Below are 26,097 nucleotides of genomic sequence, written 5' to 3' on the forward strand. Positions count from 1 at the left end.
GAGTTCAGACATTCTCTTAAGTATAGAAAATCCAAAGAAAAATGCCATACCAAGAAAAAAATTGATCTAAACATGGCTTCCTCTTTTAAACCTTTCATTAAACATCTTTCCTTGAACATTCCCTACTGTCAGAGGCATGTTTCTTGGCTAGATGCACACAGTATGGTTATTATGTTCTTAAAAAATGTTAAACCCTTAATTGTACATGAAAAGTGACTGTTGTCACCAAAAGTTATGATCTTAAGCACCGATACTTCTGAAAGCATTGTGCTTATAATTTACAAAGGTGAAGCTACTGTGGTTTATAGCTATCTTGCTCATTGCTGGAACAATAAGCTCTTAAGCCGTCTCATCTAATGGCCAGAGCAATGAACTTCCCAGAAAGTTATTGCCTCCATTTCAATGAAATAAATGAAAATAATTTAATTTCTTCTGTGAAAGATCTGTACTTCTGCCCTGAATAGCATTTTCACTTACTATTGTCATTATTTTTACAGTACCTTTGCCTGGACCCAGAGGCTTAACAATTCAAGACGTTACTCACAGCAGCATGAATGTCCTTTGGGATCCTGCCCCAGGGAAAGTTCGAAAATATATCCTAAGATACAAAATAGCTGATGAAGCTGATGTAAAGGAGGTAAATGACAGGAATATTTTTGAAAGTACTAGAAGACAGTTTTATTTCGGGGAACTAGGTTACTAAAATAATAGTAAAAGTAGCATTATAAACCACCATTGAGAATAAAGAACATCAGTCATAGTGATTGCAGTCAGGAAAGGGTACTGATTTCTTGGAAATTGAATAAGCACAAGATAGATTTCTTTGTGTACTCCCCTCTTCCTCCTCCTCCAGAGAGGAAAAATCCTCATACTGACTGGAGAATTTTCCTGTGCTTTGATAAATAGCCGTTCGTACTCCCTGCCTAAGTGTTTTCTTGTCAAGCTCTAAGAACAGCTTACAATTAGGAGGACAGGATTGTGGAATAAAGGTATGTTAGCCCCCTTTCCCACTGTTAGAACACTTGTGAGCATTCTTAGAGATGCCTTTGAGTTATGTGCAAGCTTTCCATAATTGCACTGCTAGGCATGAATCAGCTCTTGGAGGATTAAGTGTGTTTTTGTAAGGGAATGAGAATTTCCTGGAGATGCACTCTGCATCCTCGTTTCCAAAAGAATGAAGCAGTGAAAGATCCACAAGTGGTACTAGTATCTGAGACAATCTAGCTTGCAAGGGAATTAGTAGATAGCACTCAATATTCAGGTGTAAATTTAGGGGCAAATGGAAAAATTTAGTGCAGAATACTTCTCTGTTTTTCAGTACAGGAATTTCTGCCATTTAATCAAATGCAGAGTCAGAGCAATTTACAGTTCTTAAGTCACTACTTTTATTCTTAGGTGGAAATCGACAGACTCAAAACCAGCACTACTCTCTCTGACCTGTCCTCCCAAACACTGTATAATGTAAAAATTGTTGCTGTATACGATGAAGGGGAATCCCTACCGATAAATGCAGAAGCTGTCACTCGTAAGTTTTCCTAATAACCCTTCTTGTGGTTATTTTAGCCTTACGTTCTATTTAAGTTGTGTGTGCTCCAATATATTACTGAGTTGAGGTGGAACTGTAATTTAATTTATCTGAGAAATATTTTGCTTGCATTTATAGCGTTATTTGCAACATAATAATCTCTGTGAATCTTAGAGGTCTGCAGTCTGTAGAGAGGTGACAGGTCAGCAACTGAAGCAAAATTATTTGTGTTTAGAGGCTGAAGGGGAGTTGTAGGGGTAGAATTACTAAGAAAATATGAGGGCAGAGGAAAGGTTTAACAAGTCTATGCAGAAATCTAGGAAAGTGACTGGGAAGCTGGGGCATATGCTAGAGGATTAGAGAGACATGATCTTGCTTTTGATCAAAGAGAGTTTTTGAACCATGGAATGCTAAACCAGTCTGTACTTTTAGAGAATCATAAAGGCAGCATTTGCGTAATCTTGACAAACAGAGGCAAGAAAATGGTGTTGCACAAATGGTAACAGCCTATCTCCACACAAGAGAGGTGACAGACTGAAAGGAGAAAGCCCTCATCCTGATCTAGGCTTATGATTTAAGAAGACAGCCATCCAGAAGATCTAGAATAGAAATAAGTGATGTTACCTTATCACTGCCCCTCACTCTGGTGTGAAAAAAAAAAAGAAAAAGACAAAAAGCACGCACATGCTCTCTCTCTTTTTTTTTTTCTTTCGAATTTTTAATTGTGTAGCCCTGTGTATTTAAAAATGTTTGTGAGATTTTTTTCCTTGCTTTTGTGCTGACCTTTTCTCTATAGCTGTGGTTTTGGGGGAATGTGTGTTTAAGGAGAAAGAGGAAAGCTCTGCCGAAGAAATTATTTTTAGTTTAATTCTCTGGTTTTACCTATTTACTAATTTCTTCCCAGTGGTTGTAATATTTTGCCTCCTTAACCTACAGTTAACCTCTGTGAATTCTTTCTAAATAAGCGGTATAATTCAGTCATGACTTATTTGGCTTATATAAAGAATTTTAAGATCTGGGAGAAACTCATGCAGGAGCTTGACCTCTGTGTGTGGGAGTTCATAATCACTCCTTCTAACTCCAAAATGTAAGAGCAAGGACTGCAGTTGTTGTGAGTAGGCATGTGAGTTGTGACCTCTGCTGAGGTCAGTGGAGCTATCAGTTGATAACCTGGTGATGTGACCTTATGAAGGACGATTTGCTTAGTGTAGGTGGGCTCTATTATACTGCAGCATTTTATTGTAGTCATTAGAGAGATCAATCTTCTATGTAATCTTCTAAATTCTTCGTCTGAGTAATTCCATGTATACAATAATTAATTGTATTTATTTTGTAGTTACATTTTGTGGAATACTTTTCCTTTTCTCATAATAGAGCCTGTGCCAGCACCAGTCAATCTCAGAATCACAGATGTAACCACCAATAGTTTCAGAGGAACTTGGGATCATGGAGCTCCAGATGTCTCTCTATATAGAATAACCTGGGGACCCTATGGAAGATCGGAAAAACAGGAGGTGAGGATAGATAGTCACCATAAGATTTTGTGGGTAGGCTCTCAGAGGATATATTTTTAAAATCAGAAGTGTAATTAATAAACGGCCTATACCTTGCAAGCCCTTCTGTTGCACTCAATGGAAATTCAGTGAGAAGATGTAGAACGCGTAGTTACAGCCACCTGTAGGGATGTTACTGTGTAAAAAGTTACTCAATTATATCCCATTGTCTTTTTGTTTGTTTTGTTTTGTTTGTTTTGCTTTTATTTATTTCTTTTTTCTTTTTAAATATTTCTCCACAAGACTATCTTAAATGGGGATGAGAATAGTGTGGTCTTTGAAAATTTGAATCCAGATACATTATATGACATCTCAGTTACTGCCATCTATCCGGATGAATCAGAAAGTGATGACCTCATTGGCAGTGAACGAACATGTAAGTAAATTTAGGGTTTCTGCATGTTGTTATTCATAGTTATTAAATCAGAAAGCATATGCATACAAGAATTCTGAAAACTCTTTCTACTTTTTTCTAGTACCTTTGGTACCAATCACCACACAAGGTAAGAATCTGAATTTCCAGGTATGGTCTTTTTAAGTGAAACTTGTAGCTATCTTTTTCTAAACTGTGAGGAATGCTGACATTAAAAAGCTGAGATCATTTAATAAATATTATTGTGTATTTTGAAGAATACCAAACACTAGATTACCACATGTTTATTATTTTACAAACATCACAGTTTATGTTGTCTTGTACTTAATACATTCTGCTCTTGGTCAGGCATTCATGCAGCCCTAAAAGTATGAATGAAGTGTTTGTACCTGCTTTTTGCTTGAATTACATATTTATTCTTTCCTTTATTACGTTTCTCAGCCCCAAAGAGTGGCCCACGAAATCTTCAGGTGTACAATGCAACTTCACACAGTTTGACTGTGAAGTGGGATCCTGCCAGTGGTCGAGTCCAGAGATACAGGATCATTTACCAGCCTATCAGTGGGGATGGCCCTGAACAGTCGGTAACTAATTTTGAAGTGATATAGTTATTCAACCTTAAATTATAGTTCCGCAAGTTAATCCATTAAAATAATTTATTTTCAAAGCCCAACAGTGTATATATTAATCATCTTTTAGGTAAAGGTGAATATTTGTAGAGGATAAGTATATATTCCCACCTTTTTCTTTCTCCCCTTTCAAATACAAGATAGAATGCTCTTTATGGAGCAAAAATAACTTTGGATACAGCCTGTTTTCTTGAAAATCAGGTAATCTATACATACAACTAGAATAAAATTAAAAAGTGTTGAGGACCAAATTAGTCGGCACGTGAGACTACAAGTCACAGATACACAGTCATCACAACAAGCAATAAGATGAACTCCCATGACTACTTCCATAATCCAGAGTTTTCCATTGTTCTCATGGCATGGTTCATGTGCTATCAGGGGGACTTTGCTGTGGAACGTACTGTGGACAGTTGAGACTATTTCTTACCACCCTAGGGACAGAGTAGCCACCCAGAAGCAGCAGCTGCAAAAACGAATACGTGCAAAACATATGCTAGGGAAGTGTTTGAGGTACTTAAGTGTCTTTTAATACGATTGAGCAGCTGTAATGATAGGGAGAGCCAGTACCGTATGATCAGCCAGCTTTCCCCGCATCGTCAGCAAGAGCTGTGTTAACTACTGGCGGCCTACGCAAAACAGTCTGGGAATGGTAATTCAGTCAGCCTGTTTATCAGAAATGTGTGCTACTTAAAAATGCCTTATTCTGCAGTGGGAGGCTGTTGTGGTTACTGCCAAATGACTCAGAGGAACAATCTCAGATGAAAACCACGATCATTAGCTTGTTCCTGTAGTCGGAGATCACACATGTTCAGAAACGTATCTAAGAATGTTTACTTCAGAATCAGTTGGATACTTACGCACCCATTTTTACTGTCTTCTGAACAACATGCATTTGAGTTGAGGTAATTGAACTGTTGAATGAATTGAGTAGTTGAGTGCAAGTTTAGTGAGAAACCACTAGAAGAATTAGGAACAACAGTAAGGTTAATTAATATCTGTAATTAATCGCTTGTACTGGAATGAAAAAAGAATTATGGGCATTCTGTTGAAATTTGTGCAAAGAATACACTTAGACTTAATTATTCACAACTGGATAGAGTCCAGCAGTGGCAGTTGGAGAAGACACCTCTTTTTGAGGAAAGCACACAGAACACTCATGCTCTGTTCGTGGCAGACATTTTAATGTCTGTCTGCAAATAGTTCTCAGTCATATGACAGTAATTCCTTGTCTGCTTTTTTTTGTTACTATGATATTTTGTTAAACTGCAGGTGCTGGATAGGCAATACCAGTGTCCCCACTGAAATATTTTAAATAGAATTTCTAGAAGTTTTTTCTTGCTCCGTCTGACATTTTATGGCCTCAGCACCAAGAAAGATCATAGGTGATTTGAAGACAACTCCAGAGACCATCATGATCATTTAGGGTCAGGTTTTCAAAGGCAGATAGATACTAAAATATAGAGGCAGCCATGATGCTAAAAGCATTTCTGCTTTGAACTGAGCTTTTTACACTTGATTACAAATAAAAAGTTTCCTTGTAAATTAAAATAATCTACTTCTATCAAATGTGAAGATGTATAAATGCTTGCTCATTATCAGTTCATCATCAGAAGCTTTTAAGTGCTATGACAAACATACTAGATGAATAGGCTTTGAAACTGTGCAGATAGTCTTAAAAGTACAAAGGATGCACTTAAGCAAGTGTAGTTTCACACAAAACACAAAAAGCTCATGATTCACAAATGCTGAAGATCGAAGTATTATTCTCAATACACTTTAAATCTTTTACTTGGTGATTATGATCACAGGATGATACGTAAAAGAAAAATCGAAATGAAAGACGTATAATGACTTTAGGCTCTTGACAAATATGTTTTAGAAGCTGAAGTATCATGCTGTACAATTTTTGAAATCAAGGAGAGACAATGTTGATGTTGTATCAAATGTACTTTAGAGATCTACACAGTGTTGTAATTTATTCCGTGTTTGCATCCTACCTGAGAGTGGAGCATAAAGAGCCCAATTCAAAGTCTGTCAAAATGAATAAAAGACTGTCATTGATTTCAGTATGATATAGTCAGAGGCAATGTGGAGAAACAGCTTTGTGCTGGCACAGAAATGGCAGTTGATATATAATTGTTGTTATATGCAAGTTTGGAGGTCTTAAAGAATACTGGCTTTGTGTCACGGGACTCTGTCTAAATTTGCTACAATGAGCATGTACTAAATATTATTATTGTTCAATGTCTACCATCAGTGTCAGTCACAAGAGCATTGCAGCATATGATATATCATAGCAGTTTCCACTCTGCGTCAAATGCTTACATAAGAGGGGCAGCGGAAAAGGGATTTTCATCTTCTTTTGTTTTACTGCAGACTATGGTTGGAGGGCGACAGAACAGTGTGGTGATACAGAAGCTGCAGCCTGACACACCGTATGCTATTACTGTGTCATCAATGTACGCAGATGGTGAAGGGGGACGAATGACAGGACGAGGCAGAACCAGTAAGTAACTGCTTGAGATCTTCTTATTAGGTGTGAAACAATATGATGTATTGCTTTTCAAATTAGCTGAGAAAAATTTCTTGTGGTGAAATTCATCCCATCTGTATTTGTCATTTGTCCTTTGATGGGTTTCAAGTACCTAAAGCAAGAAGGCCTGTCAGTCTCCTGGCAGAGAGAAACCCTGGGTCACTACCTTAGACTGAATGCCCGGCTTTTAAGGCTGAGAAACCCTAATGTTACTATGGAACTTCTTCATTTTCATCTGTTTAATTGTCTTACGCCACAATTTAGTAAACACCTTAAAGCATCTGAAGGCATGTGACTCATATGTGTGCTGTTAAGTTTACTATTTTCCTGTCAGCACCTGCAGTTCAGAGGCTGACCTTTACTGTGTGCACTTTGAGACTCTACCATTTTATGCTGATAGCATTGTTTTGATCCTGCTATAGAAAGCACTGAGTGATATGCTGCCAGAGGCACTTCAGGTATAAAAATCAATTAACTATTTTTTAATTAATTATTTAACTATAAAATTATAAATAACTTTATTAATTCATTTGTACTTAGTTTACTTTTGACCCTGCAATGGTAAGTCAGACAGAGGAATGGAGAAAACAATCCTGATGAACTCATCATATAATTCTAAGATAGTGTCCAGAAAGAAATTTTTCTTACTATATTTAGCATTCCTTATGCTGTTGGATGGGGCTGATGTGTTCTGATTAATGAAGACAAATAACATTTAATATGAACTATTAAACCTGCAGTTTTTTAAATTTCCTAATGATACATTACATAGGCATGATTTTACATTGCAGGCGAGAGAATGTGGTTGCATATTTCTGACAACTTGGTCTGTTTCAGAACCTCTTACTACTGTGAAGAACTTGCTAGTTTATGACCCAACCACCAGTACTCTGAATGTTCGATGGGATCATGCAGAAGGAAGTCCTCGCCAGTATAAAGTGTTTTATGGACCTACAGCTGGAGGTGCAGAAGAAATGGTAAATACTTTGTGTGGATCTCACTGTCTCAGATGAATTGCAGTTCATGGTGCTAGTGAGGGAAATACTGCTTGTTTGCCTATGCACTGGCTTTTTTTCCTGTTCATAACTACCTGGAGAAAATGCAGAGCATCTCCATGAAAGTCAGTTACTCCCATATGTATTACAGATTATTGATTTTATATAGTAGACCTTCAGTGGTTAATTCTTAGCACAGGGATTTAATAGCACACAAAATTTTTGTTTGTTTATTCTTAGAGCAGTATGTGTGTGAATGTAAAGCTGACTTCAGGGTGTACAAAAGGCTAGAAAGTCAGCAGACCTCATTTCTACACATTTTTACTGCTAAGAAGTCACGTGACTGTAGGGAGTCAGCCAGGATGATATTTGTGAAAGCAGAAAAACCCACATAGGTGTTGTATTCCAATCTCCTAAAATTACTCAATTGCTGAAGAGCTAAAACAGTCTTGAAAATGGGAACCCTTGTTGCAGACTAGGAAAATGCTATTCTTTCCCACTTTTGTTTCTTTATCCACATGTGTGCATTCGATAAGCCTGTGAAATGAGGAGTACATGAATTGACGCTGCTTCAATAGCATCTAGAGAGCTACTGATGATGAATATCCTTAAATGTTCTGGAATTTTGCTTTCTAACATGAGCTGCTCACTACTTCTTCTCATTAGCATGTTGTAGTGTTATGTAATGTTTATTTTTTGATTTAGAAATTGACTTTTTAATGCTTCTGAGCTGCTAAATAGTAGTCATTAAAGAAATCACTGCCCATTTTGCTACTGTTACTAGTAGAACAGGATTTGGACCCAAAAGTGAACACAGCTGTAAGGAATTGTATTGGAGAGCATGGGACTTAACAACTGTTTTGGTTAAGTCCAAGGCAGAACTTTCTTGAAAGGCAATTCCAGAAGATACCATGAACCCTGTTACTTCAGGCTTCACCTTTTGTAAAATTTTTATCACATCCAGTCTAGAAATGAGATGTGGTGGAGGAGTAAGGGAGATACAAAAAAGCTTAAACTTTTTGCATACTTATGTAAATGTCATGCCCCTACCTTTCCTTTTAAATTTGTAGACCACAGTACCAGGAAACACAAACTATGTCATCTTGAGGACTCTTGAACCCAACACACCTTACACTGTAACTGTGGTTCCAGTCTTCCCAGAGGGGGATGGTGGACGTGTCTCTGACACTGGAAGAACTTGTAAGTAAAATAGCACTTTTCAAGAAAATGTTAGGATTTTTTGTGTGAGTGGCTCAGATCATTAGAAATTAGAAATCTGCATCAAATGTGGAAGTTTATATTCCCCAAAGTTTATATTCCACTTATGTCAGGCAAACTCAGCTCTCATGTTGTGCGGCAAACTTACTGTTTACTTCTACACAATAGCAAAATTTTAACTGTAGTGCCAGTGGCAATACTGGTGAACAAATGGCAAATATTGGTGTTAATCCATGCTAATGTCCATACCATATATTTAAAATTTTCCAGGGAGTTTGAGTTCCTAATGACAGCATGATCTAAAATGTGTAGTTTGTGGCTACTTTCCATACCTGTCTGGTCGACAATAGGGTAGCAAAGTGTTATGATCATACTTCCAATTTGCAGCATAAACATCTGTACTTTGCTGCCGGATGGGAATGTTTGTAACGTCTAATATCTGAGATTCTTAGATTTGTAGATTTTGGGGCAACAAAAGTAATGTATTTTTCTTGGGCTGATGCACTTTTCAGCTTCCTTTGAGCACTGTTATGAATTCAAGTAGAAGTAGAACTTACGTAAGCAACTTTGCAAAACTTAATTTAAATTATCCTTGATCCTAGTGGAGAGAGGAACACCAAGAAACATTCAAGTTTACAATCCCACACCAAACAGTATGAATGTCCGATGGGAACCCGCTCCAGGTCCAGTACAGCAATATAGAATTAATTACTCTCCACTGTCTGGCCCAAGGCCATCAGAATCTGTAAGTAATTTAGTTTTTATACTACTCCTTAACAGTGTGTGGAGGATATTGCTTTCTTCAATGAGTGTAAAACAATAATAATAAACTCAGGCCAACTGTCTGCCCAGGAGTGTCCCTGCTGAAAATAGCGTCTACAGGAATTTAGTCCGTTGTAAATAAATGCTTAATTTGGTGACACAATAGAAATAAGAAATAAGACTCCCATTTAAAACTGAGTATTGAGGATTGAGTATCCTTCATCGTATTGCAGGTAAAGATGAGTTAAAATAAAACCTTTTTTTTTTTTTGAAACAGACAGGAAAAACCAACAAATATTTATTAGGAAATGTTTAATTGTGAAACCAGATACCAAGTTTATGTGATTTTACCACTAAACCATCTGTTCACCCCAAATCATTAGTGTTTAAGAAGGTCTTGGTGAGTAGTGAAGTCTTGATATGGGTAAAGATTTACCCTCCAGATGTTAAGAGTTCTTGGATTTGTGTAGTTTTAGAGCTAAGCCTGTGAATGTTCTCACACAAAATGTACACCCATATTGTACATGTACAGGTGGATATGTTTTTATGTAAGGAAGCATAAGATTTTTAATGAATAATTTGCATCTGTAAAGTGAAACTGAATATTACTTCACACATGAGTGGGACCTGTGTATTAGTACCTGTTAGAAAATGTCCTTTATGTATGTCAGTAAACCATGACAGAATTTACTTTTTTGGTTTCTGTTCCTAAATGTTTCTTTTTTTTCTGAACTATTTTTATGTAAAATCTGGAAAATAACAATTCCATTTGCAGAGTATGAGCTCCTTATGTATATATGCAATTTGTTTTGCACCTCCTCCTCATGAATTTTTATCAACATTACTAAACTTGTATTATTTTTCTTGGAAAATGTGTGGTCTGGTCATGTTCCCAGCATTTTCTGTATTTCATTCAAATTGTTCATTTTAAAAAGACATGGTATAAACTGAAGATTTTTTTTATATAGGTGCCTTTTGTTTCTGTTTTAGATTGTGGTACCAGGCAACACTCGTGATGTGATGCTGGAGCGCTTGACCCCTGACACTGCTTACTCAATAAACGTTATAGCTCTGTATGCAGATGGAGAGGGAAATCCAAGCCAAGCTCAGGGAAGAACATGTAAGAGGCAGTCAGTACTTGCTTTGTGAAATATATGTGAAAATTGGTGTGTGAAGAATTTATAAAATTGGTTGCAATCACAAATAGCATAAGCCATTCAGTGCAACTCTGAGATTAATGCATCTGAATTATGGCTGAAGCAATTGCAGGCCTCCATGGAGGGGAACTTTTGCTATGTTGTCTATGTTGTGGTACATGCATAATCACCAAAGTAATTTTCACTGGTGAAATAAGCCTAATTTGAACATTTAAGAGTTTAAAAGCTGTTCTTTAAAATGTGATTACAGATAAATAGCAATTTGTCTTTTGGAAAAAAATAGCACGTTAAGATGGATAGAATTTGCTGTCCACAGAAAAAAACGTGCTTCGTGTTTTGTGTCTTACATGATAATTGTATATGTCAGCCTCCCCAGATGTTTGGTTTTTGCTGGAGATGCCTAAACACCAAAACCTCCTTGTTACAACTTAGCTTGTGGGATCTTCGTTGGCTTACACTTGGCTTCTTTAAAATTCATTTTAGAAATAACATGTAAAGAAATTGTCTATGGCAATAATAGGTCACCTCTCTTTTGCTGTTTCTATGCTTTCTCTATTAAATCCCCATATTCATCTAAAACTTGCAGATGTGACAGGCTATAGTTACACTTGTCTGCAAGAGTCTGAGAAGCAGAATTATGTCGGCGCTCACTTTGCATGTCACTCTGATGTTCTCTCCCATACTGCTCCAGTTCCTTCAGTTAAGACCCTATCTATTTAAGACCTTCAGGCACTGCTGTATTATCATTGACTATATCTACCTGTATATGTTTATTCAGGGTTTCAAGAAGGGCCGTTAACTTTGGCTTCAGGGCAGCATTTGAATCAGTGAGAACAACACTGAACTGGAAGAATCATGCTCCATACAACCTTCTGTATTTTCTTTCTTTAGTGCCTCGCAGTGGTCCAAGGAATGTGAGAGTGTTCGATGAGACCACAAACAGCCTTTCTGTACAATGGGACCATGCTGATGGGCCAGTCCAGCAGTACAGAATCATTTATTCACCCACTGTGGGGGACCCGATTGATGAATATGTAAGTTCTGCAATTCCTTAGTAAGCACTGAGATGTTCTTAGTTGATTCTTTAGACTACAGAATAACAAAGACACATATTTTACATGTAGTACACTTTGCATGCCCTATGGGTTCTTTGGTCATTGCTGTCAATGCTGAGAAGCCACGGTTTGTATGAAAGTTTCCTTTTTTTTTCCCCCACAAAGTCACAGAACATACACAGTTTAATGAACAAACTTGTGTGTAAAATAATGTTAAATGTGTGAGTCACATATTAATCAGAAGATTCTGAGCAGAACCTTCTTCCTGACATTTAGTTTAAACATTGTGCTACAGTGAATAGCCATCTATTATTCCATACGCTATTCATTATGAAGTCAGTGAGCTAAGATACAGAATAAACATAAGTTTGCATTTTATAAATTGAAGAGTGTTGGCAGAGTTTAATAAGAAAGCAATGGTAACTTTGATTCAGCAACTAACTTGCTTTTGTAAGGTTCAGTCTGAATTGTGTGTGTTTGTGTTTAATTTCCTGCAGCTTAATGGTAGCACAAGTTAATCTGATGCTTATAAAATTCTCTGAGTGTTTATAGCAAAACCAAACTCAGATCCTATAGAGGTCAATGACAGAATTCCTGCTGGCTGCCACCAGCCAAAATTAAACATGTATAAGAGCACTATCTAAATGCTATTACTGTTTATATATCAGTGTATTGGGCATGCTGAAAATTCACTGTTTGAAAATTCCTTACCAGATCTGTTAATCGGGACACACATCTTTCAACGTACATATGTGCTTTACAGAAAATATTGGACATTTCATAAAAATAGCAAGTCTCAAATGGCTGAACATTTTTATCAAGTAATAATGGAAAATGTTGACTGGGACATGTTTTTGAGACAGATATCTCAAGTTATTTTCCGTTGTTTCAGTGCTGTATGGTCACTTTATGGAGCAGTGTCACTTTTTGGATTATACCTGCCTTTTTGTTGGAAGGGAGCAATGGTGCATGGCTGCACCAGGAAGTTGAGGAGACTGAGGGATGCATAAATAGGCATGTTTTTACATAGCAAAATATTTAGAGCTTCCTTCTCAGACTAACTTGTTTCTTCCAAAAAAATGATATTCTAAGACGAGGATAATGAAAAGGTAGAAATGAAACTGATGGGTAGCATGAATGACTGACCTCCATCCCCATTTTAGGAGCTTTTTCCTCTCTTTCTCTGTCTCCCAACACATCATCATCATTTTTTCCTTTCTATGAGGAAACAATACTGAAATCTTGGCGAGGAACTGCAGCATCTCAGTCCAATGTGAGGGTAGGGACTGAAAAGCCAATTTGATTTATCTTTTTGTGCTGACCACGGTGTTTTATAATTTAAAATAACAGATACTAATAATCGTTTATAGGCTATAACCTTTAAGATATCCCGAATGACTTTATCTACAGTGGACATAAAAAAAGTGCACCAAGTGTTGAAAGAAATTTTTAGTTCTAGTTACTGCCATTATTGATCAGTTACAGGACTGTGAGTTTATTTACATCTGTTTCTTTTGTGTTCTAGACAACAGTTCCTGGAATAAGAAATAATGTGATACTACAACCACTGCAATCAGATACGCCATACAAAATTACTGTTGTGGCTGTGTACGAAGATGGAGATGGTGGACAACTGACTGGGAATGGCAGAACTGGTAATTAGTTTTAATATTGTATATTCTTTTTTAAATTTAAGACACATATTCCGTGAGCACTCCAATGTTGTTAAGGTTTCATTATGTTAATTACATCTTACAATGTAAGTTTCTGGAGGTTGAAAAACAGTCACTAGTCTAATCGGAATGTTTTTCTTCATTTTTAGTTGGCCTGCTTCCTCCTCAAAATATGTATATAACTGATGAATGGTATACACGATTCAGAGTTTCCTGGGATCCTTCACCATCCCCTGTTCTTGGCTATAAAATTGTATACAAACCTGTAGGTAAGAAAACCTATTAATTCTGAGTATACCACTTTCAGAATAGTGAGTGGCTAATGGGAGATCAGGATAGAAATCATATGTATCATGAAATGTTTGTGTTAAAGGATTTATTTATTTCCTTTGTTTACTGATTTTGATGAAAGCTTAAGTCTTATCAGTATTTCATAAGAAGCACAAACTATCAAATACAGTGTTTCGTACATGCAGTTGTACAGTCAAAATTTAATACAGTGACTAGATAAGTCCTGGACCAGACTTTGTTTTCATCTTTTTAATACCTCTTGTCCTTCTGAGGATATGAACTGGTGTATGTGGAATAAGTATTGGACCGCTATTTAGGTACTAATATCCTTCAGAACCTTTGTTTTATGTGGCAGTGAAACAATATACATACCTTTCTGTAAGTTAAATTAAACACAAACATTGCACAATAGCTTATAAAGCTATGTATATGTTCTATTTGCAACAGTCTAATATGCCAAAATTTAAGAAATTAGTATGTTTTGTTTCAGAAAAAATGAGATGACATGCAAAAAACCTTAATGATATGTAAAAGATGGCAGATAGTTTTGTAGCTCACCTAATCATTAATCTTTCTCTCTCTCTTTACCTCCTTAATATTTCCTTTCAATTCAAGGTTCAAATGAGCCCATGGAGGTTTTTGTGGGAGAAGTGACTTCCTACACCTTACATAATCTGTCTCCCAGTACTACTTATGATGTGAATGTTTATGCCCAATATGATTCTGGAATGAGCATACCTTTGACAGATCAAGGCACTACATGTAAGTCAAAATACGTTTGTTGTAATCATGCTAGATACTTATGATGATCTGATGTAACATTGATCAAGAGAGGATTTTTAAGGCTGGTTGTTAGAAAGTTTGAATATCCTCTCATGGAGAATACTTACCATCTGTCCATGACGTAGACCTTAAAAACACTAAGCTTGGGAACAGTAATGGAAATACAGTTTTAAGTAATGATTTGATGATATAAAGTTTTCCAGTCTGCTTCCTAAAATTTTATTCAGCAATAGTTGGAGTCAGTCTTTAACTGTCTCCAGGGTACTACAGAATCTAACCGTGCTAAGCAGGTCTAGGGTTTTTTGCTACTCTGCTTATATCTCACGTTAGATCTCCAGTGATTGAAACTTCAGCTTTTCAGATGGAGATCATTTTGTTGATAGCCTCAGATAAGAAACTTCTAAAATTTTCTTCAGTTAAGATGAATCAAGCATCCTGAGTTTTGTTGACTTGGTACATTCTTTTCATATTGCCATATATACGAGTCAGATTCTGATTTTTGGAAGTTTCTTATCTTCTGAAGAACTCAACTTACTTCATGTTAAAACTCATAAAATGGGCTGTTACCCACAAAGGGAAGGGTATCAAACTTTAGGTTTTTGTAAATAGGTAGGCTGGGATCTCTAGGGTGTAACAGAAAATGAAGAGCTTTGACTAGAACTGCTTGTTCTTTCTATGAGCATTTAAAAAAATCAATTTCTGAACCAGAACTGCTAATAATTTTCATTTGGATGTACTTTATCCGTTACATACTATTTTCCAAAGAACAATTTCTTTCTTTCTCTGCTCACAGTATATTTGAATGTCACTGACCTAACAAGTTACAAAGTGGGTTGGGATACTTTCTGTATCCGATGGTCACCTCATCGGTCAGCAACTTCCTACAGACTGAAGTTAAACCCAGCTGATGGTAAGTGCATTTTCTGGAAACATAATTGTCTTATTTCAATGACAGCAACACTTACTTGGGATAGTGGCAAGCACCCACCAGAAACCATGATACATCTGGTTGAGCTTTAAAGCTCTGAATATAACCTGTTTTTCTAGAGTGCTGAAAAAGCTGCAAAGACTGAGTGCTGCTTATTGTCAAGTTAACTTTCACTAGTGGGTATCTGCTAGTTACCTGGGTTTTACGTGTACACTGCAATATATGCTTCAGGGTGCATAATCACCACATAATCTTGGTCTAGAAAAGCTTTTACGGGACAAGAATAAGACTGCTGTCCCCCCCACTCCAGCCTCCTCTCAAGGGGTCTCTAATTTCTGCAATTATTTGTACACATATTAAAAGGGAAATAGTGGGTTCTAACTTTCTTTCTATTGGGCTTTTTTTGACAGGTTCCAGAGGACAGGAAATCACAGTACGTGGATCAGAAACAAGCCATTGTTTTACTGGCCTCTCACCAGACACAGAGTACAATGCTACCGTCTTTGTTCAGACCCCTAACCTTGAGGGACCTCCAGTCTCTATGAGGGAGCATACAGGTAGGTAATAGATACTGTGAACCTTAAGTTTTGGCTATAGAACTTGTCTTGTTTCAGCTGTAGAACTTGCTCCTAAATTGCTTAGAATACCTCTTTTAAATGATCTTTCCTCTTTCTCTCAGTATAATGTAAACTGGAGTTAACGAGGGAAAGAGAAATTCTTATGCTCTTCTTCAAATCAAGTATTTCCTAGCATTTGGATGAAAAATGCTAGGAAATTATGCACATTATCAGGTGCAGCATTACCAGTCTCATGTAAAAGTGTTCCTGTTATAATAAAATAATGTACCTTTGTTTTAACAATAGCTATAATCTCATTACTCTTGTAACAATAAATTTTTCCTTGCCAATTATACATTGTTTAGGTTAGTGAGAAAAGATTGTAATCTTTCTGTGTGGTAATATAATACATAATCCAGAGTTTGAATGAAATAATTTATGTGGAGTCAAAAAATTATTATTTCATTTCAGTCCTCAAACCTACGGAGGCACCAACTCCGCCACCTACACCTCCTCCACCTCCCACGATCCCTCCAGCTCGGGATGGTATGTTTATTTGTAGAATTATTCAGTATTTTTATGTAGTTTCTGCACTACTTCAGAGTTTAATTTTATTTTTCATAAATTTAAACAGATTTAAAACTAGCACAGCGTTTTAGGGAAATTAAGCTTGAGATCAGTTTCCTAATGCCATCCATTTGCTCTTGAGCTTTACTAGACTTCAGTGTTTCATGTTTTAGAACAGCAAGGTGCATACATTTTGGGAAAAAATTCATGATATTCTATAGCTCTGCGGCAAGTCTGTGAGTCTGCCTGCCCTCAGCGGACAATTTATATTTTATGGTAGCTGCTCAGAAAAAAATATTAAATAATTAATTTAAACCATTTACATTTGATTCTTAAGCTCATCCTCATTTCTTGAACTTTTATTTGAAAAATTTTAATAAATGTTTTAGTGTTGAGCATTAGCCCTCCGCCAGGTTGACTGTGTGGTAATAGAAGTTTGCTGAGTATTTGTCATTCTTGAGTTTTCCAATTTTGAAGCAATGCTCATTATTTCACAGTGATATGATTGATGTGTTTTAAGTGTGCCTTTTCTTGGTCTTTCAGTATGCAGAGGTGCCAAAGCTGATATAGTATTCTTGACTGATGCTTCCTGGAGTATTGGTGATGATAACTTCAACAAAGTAGTGAAATTTGTTTTTAATACAGTAGGAGCCTTTGACTTGATTAATCCTGCTGGAATCCAGGTAGGTTGTTATTTCTATTGGGTACATTTTGGAAGGAAACTGAAGATGAAGCAGAATTACTAAAGTTACATCTGATTTTTCCTTCCTTTCAGAATGCTGTCATTTTTTTGTGTTAGATTGTTGTACAACACATTTGTACGTGTGTGCATCCATAATTATTTATGAAATATATTGGTCATCCAAGGGAATCCAGTCTATCCTGAGAGGTTACTATTCTGAAAGACAAGTTTGTAGTGTGTGGGAATCCTCCAGGCAGAGAAACTGGGGTGATGTATGGTCAATGTGCAGTTAGTTTTACATTTTTTTTGTACAGGGCATCAACAGCTGGTACACTGCCTAGTTGTTACATGCTAGGTTTTGCCTGTGTCCTATCAGAAGTCTGTTTTGGGGACAGTCTGACTGTTGAGTGAGGGTTACATTTTAATTTCTCAGTGCAAGAAAGGAGTCTTATGCATGTAGAGTCCAGCTGGTTTGCCATTAGCCTTGTCTTGTCAAGCTGCCTAGAATCCCACTGCAGTAAGTAGGCAGAATTCCTTCGAGAGGGGCACTTGTAGAAGTATCTTCATCCCATCCTAAAGACAGATAACATGGGGCCACTCCACAGTGGGCAAAGTGAAAATATGAAAAGGTGAAAAGTTAGTCATCTTAATGAATTAATTCATCTTTAAAGAGTAATCAGTAATAGCTAATGAGGAATGGACTTTCAGGATTTCTGGGCTCATCACAGTTGTGTCAAAAACATTTCCTGTCAGGCTTCTTACTGTAAGCCTTGCACCATTCCAGGTTTTCTTCTCCTTAAGGGAAGCTGGATGAGATCGCTGCCTAGGTTCCCATAACCATTTCTCTTTCATTAGATGAAGCGAATGACATGATATATGAGAGGGTTTCTTACAAGGTATTTCTGGAACATTGCAACGATGAGAAAAAAGTGCTGTGTGCACATTGCTGTGATGATATCTGTGTATGTAAATATGTGTGTGTGTGTATAATCATACATATATGAAAAAGATTTTACAATTATTTAATACTTACTAATATATCACAATATTTCAATGGAGAGAGCTGGTCTGGAACATGGAGGTATGAGACTGAACACTGCGATATATTGCGTTTCAGGTTTCATTTGTGCAGTACAGTGATGAGGCAAAATCTGAATTTAAACTGAATACATTTGATGACAAGGCCCAGGCCCTGGGAGCTCTTCAAAATATTCAGTACAGAGGAGGAAACACAAGGACAGGTAATTCTGAGCAGTAATCATATTTCTTTAAGATTAAATGTTGTCAGAAACTGCCTCATTATCCTAATATTGCATGGCTGAAAAATTAGGTTTTTTCGTTCTGTTTTAGCTGTGTGGCTGTTGCCCTTTCCGAGTAAAGTAAGGGATTTCTTCTCTTGCGGATAATATGGCTGACTCCTTGTTCATTGTGCACTTTGCAGGCAAAGCCCTAACATTTATCAAAGAAAAGGTTTTGACTTGGGAGAGTGGCATGAGGCGAGGTGTTCCCAAGGTACTTGTTGTTGTCACTGATGGTCGGTCTCAGGATGAGGTGAGGAAAGCAGCAACCGTCATACAGCACTCCGGTAAGCAGTTCACACTATCTTGCTGTATCATTTCCTTATGTGTTAAGCAATGCAATTATAAGTGGTGCTTCAATCAACTGGGAGTCCTTTACTCATCATTTATGGACTCAGAAACGTATTCTGAGTATTTGGGAAAAACTCAAAGCTATTTAAAGAATTTAGACTCTCTGGGCCAGACTTTGTCTTTCTCTAGTCTTCTCTCTGAGGAAGAATGTGATGTCCCAAGGCTTTCAAGTAATTCATCTTGCATACCATTTCATAGACATGACTTTTGCTTACTTCTTTCTCTCCTTGCTGGGGGGACCACAGGGATCATTACGAAGTGTACTCCATTCTAGTGCTTTTGTTGTAATGGGCCTGGCTTTTTGAGCTTTATGTTTTATATGTTTTACCTGGTGTAAACCCGTGAATCTCCAGTGAAAGTAACTGCTTTTGGTGGAGCTGGGTCTGAACTGACTCCTTCATTGCCTTTTGAGCTGCGAAGTATTGCACTTCCTCTTCAGATTTGCTGAATGTGGCTTATGTGAGTCTAAAAATCTATTCCTGTCCCTGCACCCAGCAGTTTTGCATTTCAGTGCATGAACCACCTTGAGTCCTGTTCCCCGAGTAAGGAGATGTTGTACTTCATTACAGAAATCACTGGCATGTAAACCACAAGTGGTCGTCATCTCTGCCTCTGTGATCTGAAGGAATCAGCTCTGTCTAGATGGTTTCTAAAGATGTTTGGCTATCATAAAAATCTCTACAGTCTCCCTGCATAATCTGCTTCGGTGCTTTACTACTCTAATAGTTGGAAAGCTTTGCCTCACATTTCACCTAAGTGTTTCTTCAGGCTAATGAAACTATTGTCTTATTTTCATTTACCTAGTTAACTGGGAAGGCAGTTGATCACTGCCCACTGTAACGGGCCTTCATATTTGAAGTCTGTTGTCATTTCCTCTTTCTGTCTTCTCTTTTCTAGACTAAACAAAACCATTTCCTTCAACCTCCTCTTGATCATGTTTTCCAAACCCCTTATCATTTTTGCTCTCCTCTCTACTTGCTTTGGTTTCTTTGCATCTTAAGTGTCATGCTCAAAGCTGGACAGAGTATTCCAGCCAAAGCTTCACCAGAATCGGATACAAAGGAATTATTATCTTCTTTTTGAAAAATTAACAAATTAAATAAAGATCGATTTATCATTTGCAATAAAAGTGAATTCTTCTTTCAGCCTTCAACCAGCATTTCCAATGTCTGTGCAGGTTCTTGTCAATGAAATTTTGTGGGAGATTTTTTTCTATGTAGTGCTGAATTGTGTAGTGACATTTTTTTTCTTCCTTGTTTTCTGGTATGGCAAAGAGAGGTCAAATTATCACATGAAGGCATAGGTGGAAGAAGGGAAAGGAAGAAATGAGTCAGAAACAGAATTCTGTAAAGGCTGGAAGATAGCAGGAAACAAAAACTTAACATGGAAGGCAAGGAGGCACTAATTTAAGGATTTGAAGAAGAAAATCATCCTGATAAAGAAGCAGATTATGCCATTACACAATTCTAGGCTCTGGGTTCTTCTCATTTGACTTCAGGCATCTAATAACTAAATGCCTAGTCTCAGGCCGTCATGTAGGGGGTCCTTTTATGTCCAGTGAAGAGAGCAACAGATAGGCATCTACATACCATGGCTTCTTCTGTCTTGAAGGGAGGTGAGATGAATTGCATTCTGAATCTGCCCATGTCTGTCTGTTGATTATAGAGACTAGACAACTAAGACTTGTTCCTAACTTGGAAAGTAAAAACTGGTGAGATGAATGCCACCCAAAGAAAGTGACACTGAGAAGCATGAAATGCAGCAGATGACAACAGATAGAAAACTGGATAACCAATAGTCTGCACAGAGATTTTGGACACAGAACAGACACAAGATACTGTAGAATTGAGAGGATTGTACATTTTGCATGAAAGAGTGAGGGGACTATGTAGGCAAAGCTATGTGAGATTGGATAATGCTCAAGAAAAATCAATGAAGGAAGGAGGAGAAAGCTTTGAAAGAAAGATGCAAAGTCCGTTTAATCCTTCCTGAGCTTTAATAGGGTGAAAGGATGTCCAGAATGTATGCTTATAATGAAGACCAGATAAAAGACTAGGTAGAGCCTGAGAAATCCATGATAGAGATGGTTTGTGAATATTGGCCTGAAAAATGGTAATGTATGTTTACTATATTTCAAGTAACAAGTGTTATTTTTACAGGCTTCAGTGTCTTTGTGGTCGGTGTGGCTGATGTAGATTACAATGAGCTGGCCAAGATTGCCAGCAAGCCCAGTGAGCGTCATGTATTTATTGTTGATGACTTCGATGCCTTTGAAAAGATTCAAGATAACCTTGTCACCTTTGTGTGTGAGACAGCTACCTCAAGTGAGTAGAAGACACCGTTTTCCCAAATGAATACATTTGTTTATATACTGCTACAGTTGCCAACCCATTTGAGGTATATCAAAAGAAATGTTCATATATAAAAGTTAGGTTTCATAATAACTGGACATAGTTAAAGGGAGCAAATTACCTTTTCAAAATTTTGAAGTAGGTATTATATTTTATATAATCTTGTCTCATGTTTCAAAAGTACTGGTACAACAAAAAGAGAGTAACAGTCAGTGAGAACTACTGCTCTTCTAGAAGTAGAAGGATGCCTAATATGAACTGGGGGGTACAGCAGGTCTCTTACCACTGCTCTAGGGATGCTAAACAGGTGCAGCTATGGAGTGTGATGCTGTTTTAAAGTTATCTAAATAAAGTTCAGTTGTTTACTCAAGTAAAATCCTTCTATGGCAAAAATGAGAAATTCTCAGGCCTGTTATGTGCAACTGTGTACTCCCTAACTGCCTCATCCACTAGCTCCTGAGGAGCCATATAAATCTGCAGTTTTTCCTTGTGAATCTGACAGCTGTTATGCAGCCTGACTCATGCCTTAAATATTCATGGAAAGACTGTGTCATTTGCTCCTTTCTTCTTATGAATTAGACTCAAAATATTTGGGGGGTTCATTTGTTATTCCATACAATTTGTCACAGTAGAAATATCGTACTAAAAGTAACGAGTACATCTACCACAGAGCAGAACACAGTATGACAAATGTAACAGAAGTTGGCTGATAATTAATAACGGCACAGACTTTTCGGTAATAAAACTTCCTGAAGTATACATATGCTCATATCCTGTTAGGTTTTATAGTTTTGAATTACATGTTGTTTCATGTCTTTTAGCTTGTCCTCTTATTTACTTGGAGGGGTACACTTCACCTGGTAAGTAACTGTCTAAAATTTTGGCATAGATGCATTTGTATCTTTTACAGCTCTACAGTGTTTTTATTTTTTATTTTCTCTCCGGATTTAAAGGTTTCAAGATGCTGGAATCATATAATCTAACAGAGAAGCATTTTGCTTCTGTACAAGGTGTATCACTGGAATCAGGCTCTTTCCCAAGCTACGTAGCATATAGACTCCACAAAAATGCCTTTGTCAGCCAGCCAATACGGTAAGTAAACCTGAAAGACTCATATTTAGGGCAAGCAGGTGAGGAAGGATTAATAGAGTTTATAGATGATAGCATTAGTATCTTATGGAAGATGCATTTGTTTGATGTTCTTTTTACTGAACTCCAAGAAATATACTCCAAAGAACGTCTATCATTGTTATCATTAAAGGCTAAGCTATTTCTTCCATTGTGATCTGTTCACTATTAATTGTTCTTTTTTGTTCTTTTTTGGAGATTATGCTTTTAACCGTTCGAGTTGCATATAATCCACAGTCTGTCTTTAGGCAGTTGTACAGCCTCTTTAGTACAACAAGCCCACGTCGCTGGAGGGAAACAGTTTCAATACGCAGGGATAAGCACCACTTTTTGCAGGGGCATCGTTCATAGTGCAGTAGGCAGTTCATTGATGCCATTGACTTAGGGTAGTTTCTTCTCTACTTGACTTGCTTTATTTGGCGAGTGGAGTTTTCAAGGGCCTGTGGTCTTAGAACTTGGATATGAAGGGCTAATATACGGTCTTTCTAACATTTTTTCACAAAAAAAAAAAAAAAGAAATTAGCAGTTAGTTTTACTAAGAGGAGAACAGTACCTCTGTTTTTCTTTTTACATTTGTTCCTCTGGTATCTGTTTAAGTAAGTTTCAAAAAAGTCATTTTGAGTCAGAGGAGATGCCTAAAGATAGCCCATTGTTCCTATAAAATTTAAGGAAATTTAACCTTCTTTTTATACAGGCCTTTGAAATCTTCTGCAGTCCTGACAGATCAGGTAAAGGTCAGATCACAGGCACAGGAGCTGAGGTGCATGAAGAAATAATTTCTTTTTGCCAAACTTCTCAGCTCACAACTTTAAAAGTTGAGGACTCGAGGACTTGAGTTCATTGACGTGCCATTATAGCTATGGGGGTGATAGATCTCTGACAGCCTGGATTTTTATGATCTAGGGAAGTACAGATAATCCCAGTCACTGGCATCTTGTTTTGCAACTTTCCTACATTAAGATTAAACTTGCATTTAGCAGGATAAAATGATAAACAGACTTTCTATTTATTTCATTTTTTTTAGAATGTTGTGATACATAGTCCGTTGTCTGCTGTAAGGGGTAGAGTAGACTTGCCAGAGTATTCTGGGCATTTATTTTTCATGAGAAGCCAGAAAATAAAACTCAGTTTAGACTGAGTCAGCAAAGCAATACAAGCATCCTGATCCTGGTGGCATAGTTGTTTCCATATCTGAGATAACTTGGTATCCAAGTTATAAATATTATTGCTATATCTACTTTAATATTTCATTTCTTGCACTGTGCTGCGTGGTGTTGTCTACTTAGTGATTGTGCTGTTATTGCAGAGTGTCCATAATTGTATGGGTACAAAATCTTTGCCTAGAATACAGAGCAGCTTCTCTCTTCATTTTAAGGTTTCTATGTTTATGTTCATGAGGCCAAATCCCCCTCTCAGCTCCATTAAAACAGTTAGAAACTACCTTCTTTCTTACAAATCCCTTCCCGGATTCCCTCCCTTCCCCTTCGAAAATGTTGGAGGCCATTTAATGCATGTTTTTATTTACTTTTGCCTTTCTGTTTTTTAATGTCTAACAGTCTGAACATTACAAATCTGAACCTCAGCCACTGATGAGGCCCAAATACATCACTAATTGCAGGGAATACGTTAAATACATCCTTTATTGTATCTGTGCCTGAAGGGCGGCAATAGTTAAGTGTTTTCTGTTGCCTGTCTAAACCAGGCCAGAAGAAAAAAGTATAAAGCTAGGGTCCTATTTTCTGTACTTATCACCAAGGAATTTGAAATATGTGTAGTTTATGCATAATCTTGCCACAAGAATACATCTCCAAGAGTTCTTGGTCATATTCTGGCTTCCTCCATAACCATGGTGCCTACATCAATTGAAGACAGGCCGTGAGTTCATTTTAACGAATCACACAATGATTTTTATCACAAAGTTCTTTCCTATTTGAGAAAATGCTATTTTGTTAAAATGCTCAGTTCCATTAAACAATGTGGTTTCCCTGTTACTCTCATGTCTTTTCTTAGAAAAAGAGCAAATTATGAAGATCTTGTTTTCCTCGTGTGTTTCCATGTGAAATAATGTCCTCATATTGTCTTAACAGGGAGATTCACCCAGAGGGATTGCCACAGGCATACACTATCATTCTGTTATTCCGTCTTCTGCCCGAATCCCCCAACGAGCCTTTTGCAATTTGGCAGATTACAGACAGAGATTACAAACCACAAGTTGGAGTTGTGCTTGATCGTAAGGATGATTTTACTTACTGTGCAGAGAATTTATATATTACATTACTTTGCATGCATTCTTCCCAAATATTTCCAAACCCAAAGCATTCTTACATGGTAAAAGGATTATATATTTTAGTTTTAAAAGATTTTTTTTTTTTTTTTTTACTTTGTACATCAATTATTTTTTCAACTAACAATAATTCAGTTAAGCTATGTTTCGACTTTGGTATTACCTCTAAAACCCAAGGAATGTACATCTATGTACTTATGGGTCAATAAGACCCATATATACATGGTTACCCATTTGAGTGGGTGTCTTAGGTATCCGACGTGTATCTTAAGATAGTGGTTTTAATAGTACGTATAAAATGAATTATTTTCATTTATTGCAGCTGCGAGCAAAGTGCTGTCATTCTTTAACAAGGATACAAGGGGAGAGGTTCAAACTGTAACTTTTGATAATGATGAAGTAAAGAAAATCTTTTACGGAAGCTTCCACAAGGTAAAGGATTTAAATTATGAATGTTGCTTTCTGAAGTGCTGTTCTTTGAAACAAAAGACAAGGAAGCAGAAGTCACTGTCAGTTATATCCAGTCTTTGTATAGTACTGTAAGTTGACGTAGGGACTTACAGATCGTAGAAAACAGGATCTCTGAAGATACAGCTCTTTTTATTATTGAGTTAAAGGCTTACTTTGAACCAATGTAAGAGATTTGTAAAGAACTTGTCAAGGATTTGTCAAGATTGTGTAAGCGGAGGGATATATCTGAACAAGACATCATAGCCTGATTCCTGGCACATAAAAAAGGAAGAATAAAAGATAAACTGGAAAAAAAAAGGAAAAGAAATTGTGATGAGAAAAGACTAGGGGGAGAGAGTAGTGATTTGGAATCATCCAAAGAAGAAGAAGATATAACTACAGAAAGTATGTAGCTATTGAGTTATAGAAAAAGGCAGGGAGCCAATTTTGGGAGGTGAATAGCATATTGAATAAGATTCATATGTTTAACAAATATAATAGATGCATATGTATATATTTTGTATGTATGCATGTGTATTGGTATATTTTTGGCTTAAATTCACTGAGCCTAAAATATTCCATAGTATTCCAAAGTAATATTAACTAAGCAACAATAATGACAGAGAGCCCATAAAAGATCATATAACCTATTTGCAATTTAGAATGAAACGCATGGTTTTTGAGCTGTTAAAATGGCTAATGAAATCCTTACATGTTACTGCATCTGCCTTCAATTGTGATAGTTGTGAGCTTGCTTTTCCAATGTTATACACTGAATTATGAAAACTCGATCCTGCCGGGCTTCCTTACCTCTAGTCATGGGGAGGTGTTTGACTGAGGCTACATATATGTCTAAAACACAATTTAAAAAATATTTTCATGCTGTGTTACGCATGTATGTTTAGGGCAAAAAAAGTGAGTTGCAATTGCAACATTTTTGGTCAGCTGAAA

General features: G+C 36.9%; 1 protein-coding gene across 3 annotated transcripts in view; it reads left to right on the forward strand.

Annotated features, from left to right (window-relative positions):
- Positions 1-26,097, forward strand: part of COL12A1 (collagen type XII alpha 1 chain) — a 101,940-nt gene that overhangs the window by 47,883 nt on the left and 27,960 nt on the right. For all 3 annotated transcript variants that reach the window (XM_074581358.1, XM_074581360.1, XM_074581359.1), the window contains 26 exons: positions 498-637; positions 1,396-1,525; positions 2,900-3,039; positions 3,322-3,454; positions 3,555-3,581; positions 3,893-4,035; positions 6,460-6,589; positions 7,454-7,593; positions 8,682-8,811; positions 9,432-9,574; positions 10,582-10,711; positions 11,640-11,782; positions 13,329-13,458; positions 13,626-13,745; positions 14,383-14,529; positions 15,344-15,460; positions 15,889-16,035; positions 16,507-16,581; positions 17,146-17,285; positions 18,402-18,525; positions 18,726-18,869; positions 21,093-21,257; positions 22,106-22,144; positions 22,238-22,376; positions 24,500-24,642; positions 25,019-25,128. In XM_074581358.1, the coding sequence (XP_074437459.1) occupies positions 498-637; positions 1,396-1,525; positions 2,900-3,039; positions 3,322-3,454; positions 3,555-3,581; positions 3,893-4,035; positions 6,460-6,589; positions 7,454-7,593; positions 8,682-8,811; positions 9,432-9,574; positions 10,582-10,711; positions 11,640-11,782; positions 13,329-13,458; positions 13,626-13,745; positions 14,383-14,529; positions 15,344-15,460; positions 15,889-16,035; positions 16,507-16,581; positions 17,146-17,285; positions 18,402-18,525; positions 18,726-18,869; positions 21,093-21,257; positions 22,106-22,144; positions 22,238-22,376; positions 24,500-24,642; positions 25,019-25,128 (3,269 nt within the window). The remainder of the gene's footprint in view (positions 1-497; positions 638-1,395; positions 1,526-2,899; positions 3,040-3,321; positions 3,455-3,554; positions 3,582-3,892; positions 4,036-6,459; positions 6,590-7,453; positions 7,594-8,681; positions 8,812-9,431; positions 9,575-10,581; positions 10,712-11,639; positions 11,783-13,328; positions 13,459-13,625; positions 13,746-14,382; positions 14,530-15,343; positions 15,461-15,888; positions 16,036-16,506; positions 16,582-17,145; positions 17,286-18,401; positions 18,526-18,725; positions 18,870-21,092; positions 21,258-22,105; positions 22,145-22,237; positions 22,377-24,499; positions 24,643-25,018; positions 25,129-26,097) is intronic.

This window comes from Larus michahellis, chromosome 3 (assembly GCF_964199755.1).
Source record: "Larus michahellis chromosome 3, bLarMic1.1, whole genome shotgun sequence".
NCBI classification, from domain to species: domain Eukaryota; kingdom Metazoa; phylum Chordata; class Aves; order Charadriiformes; family Laridae; genus Larus; species Larus michahellis.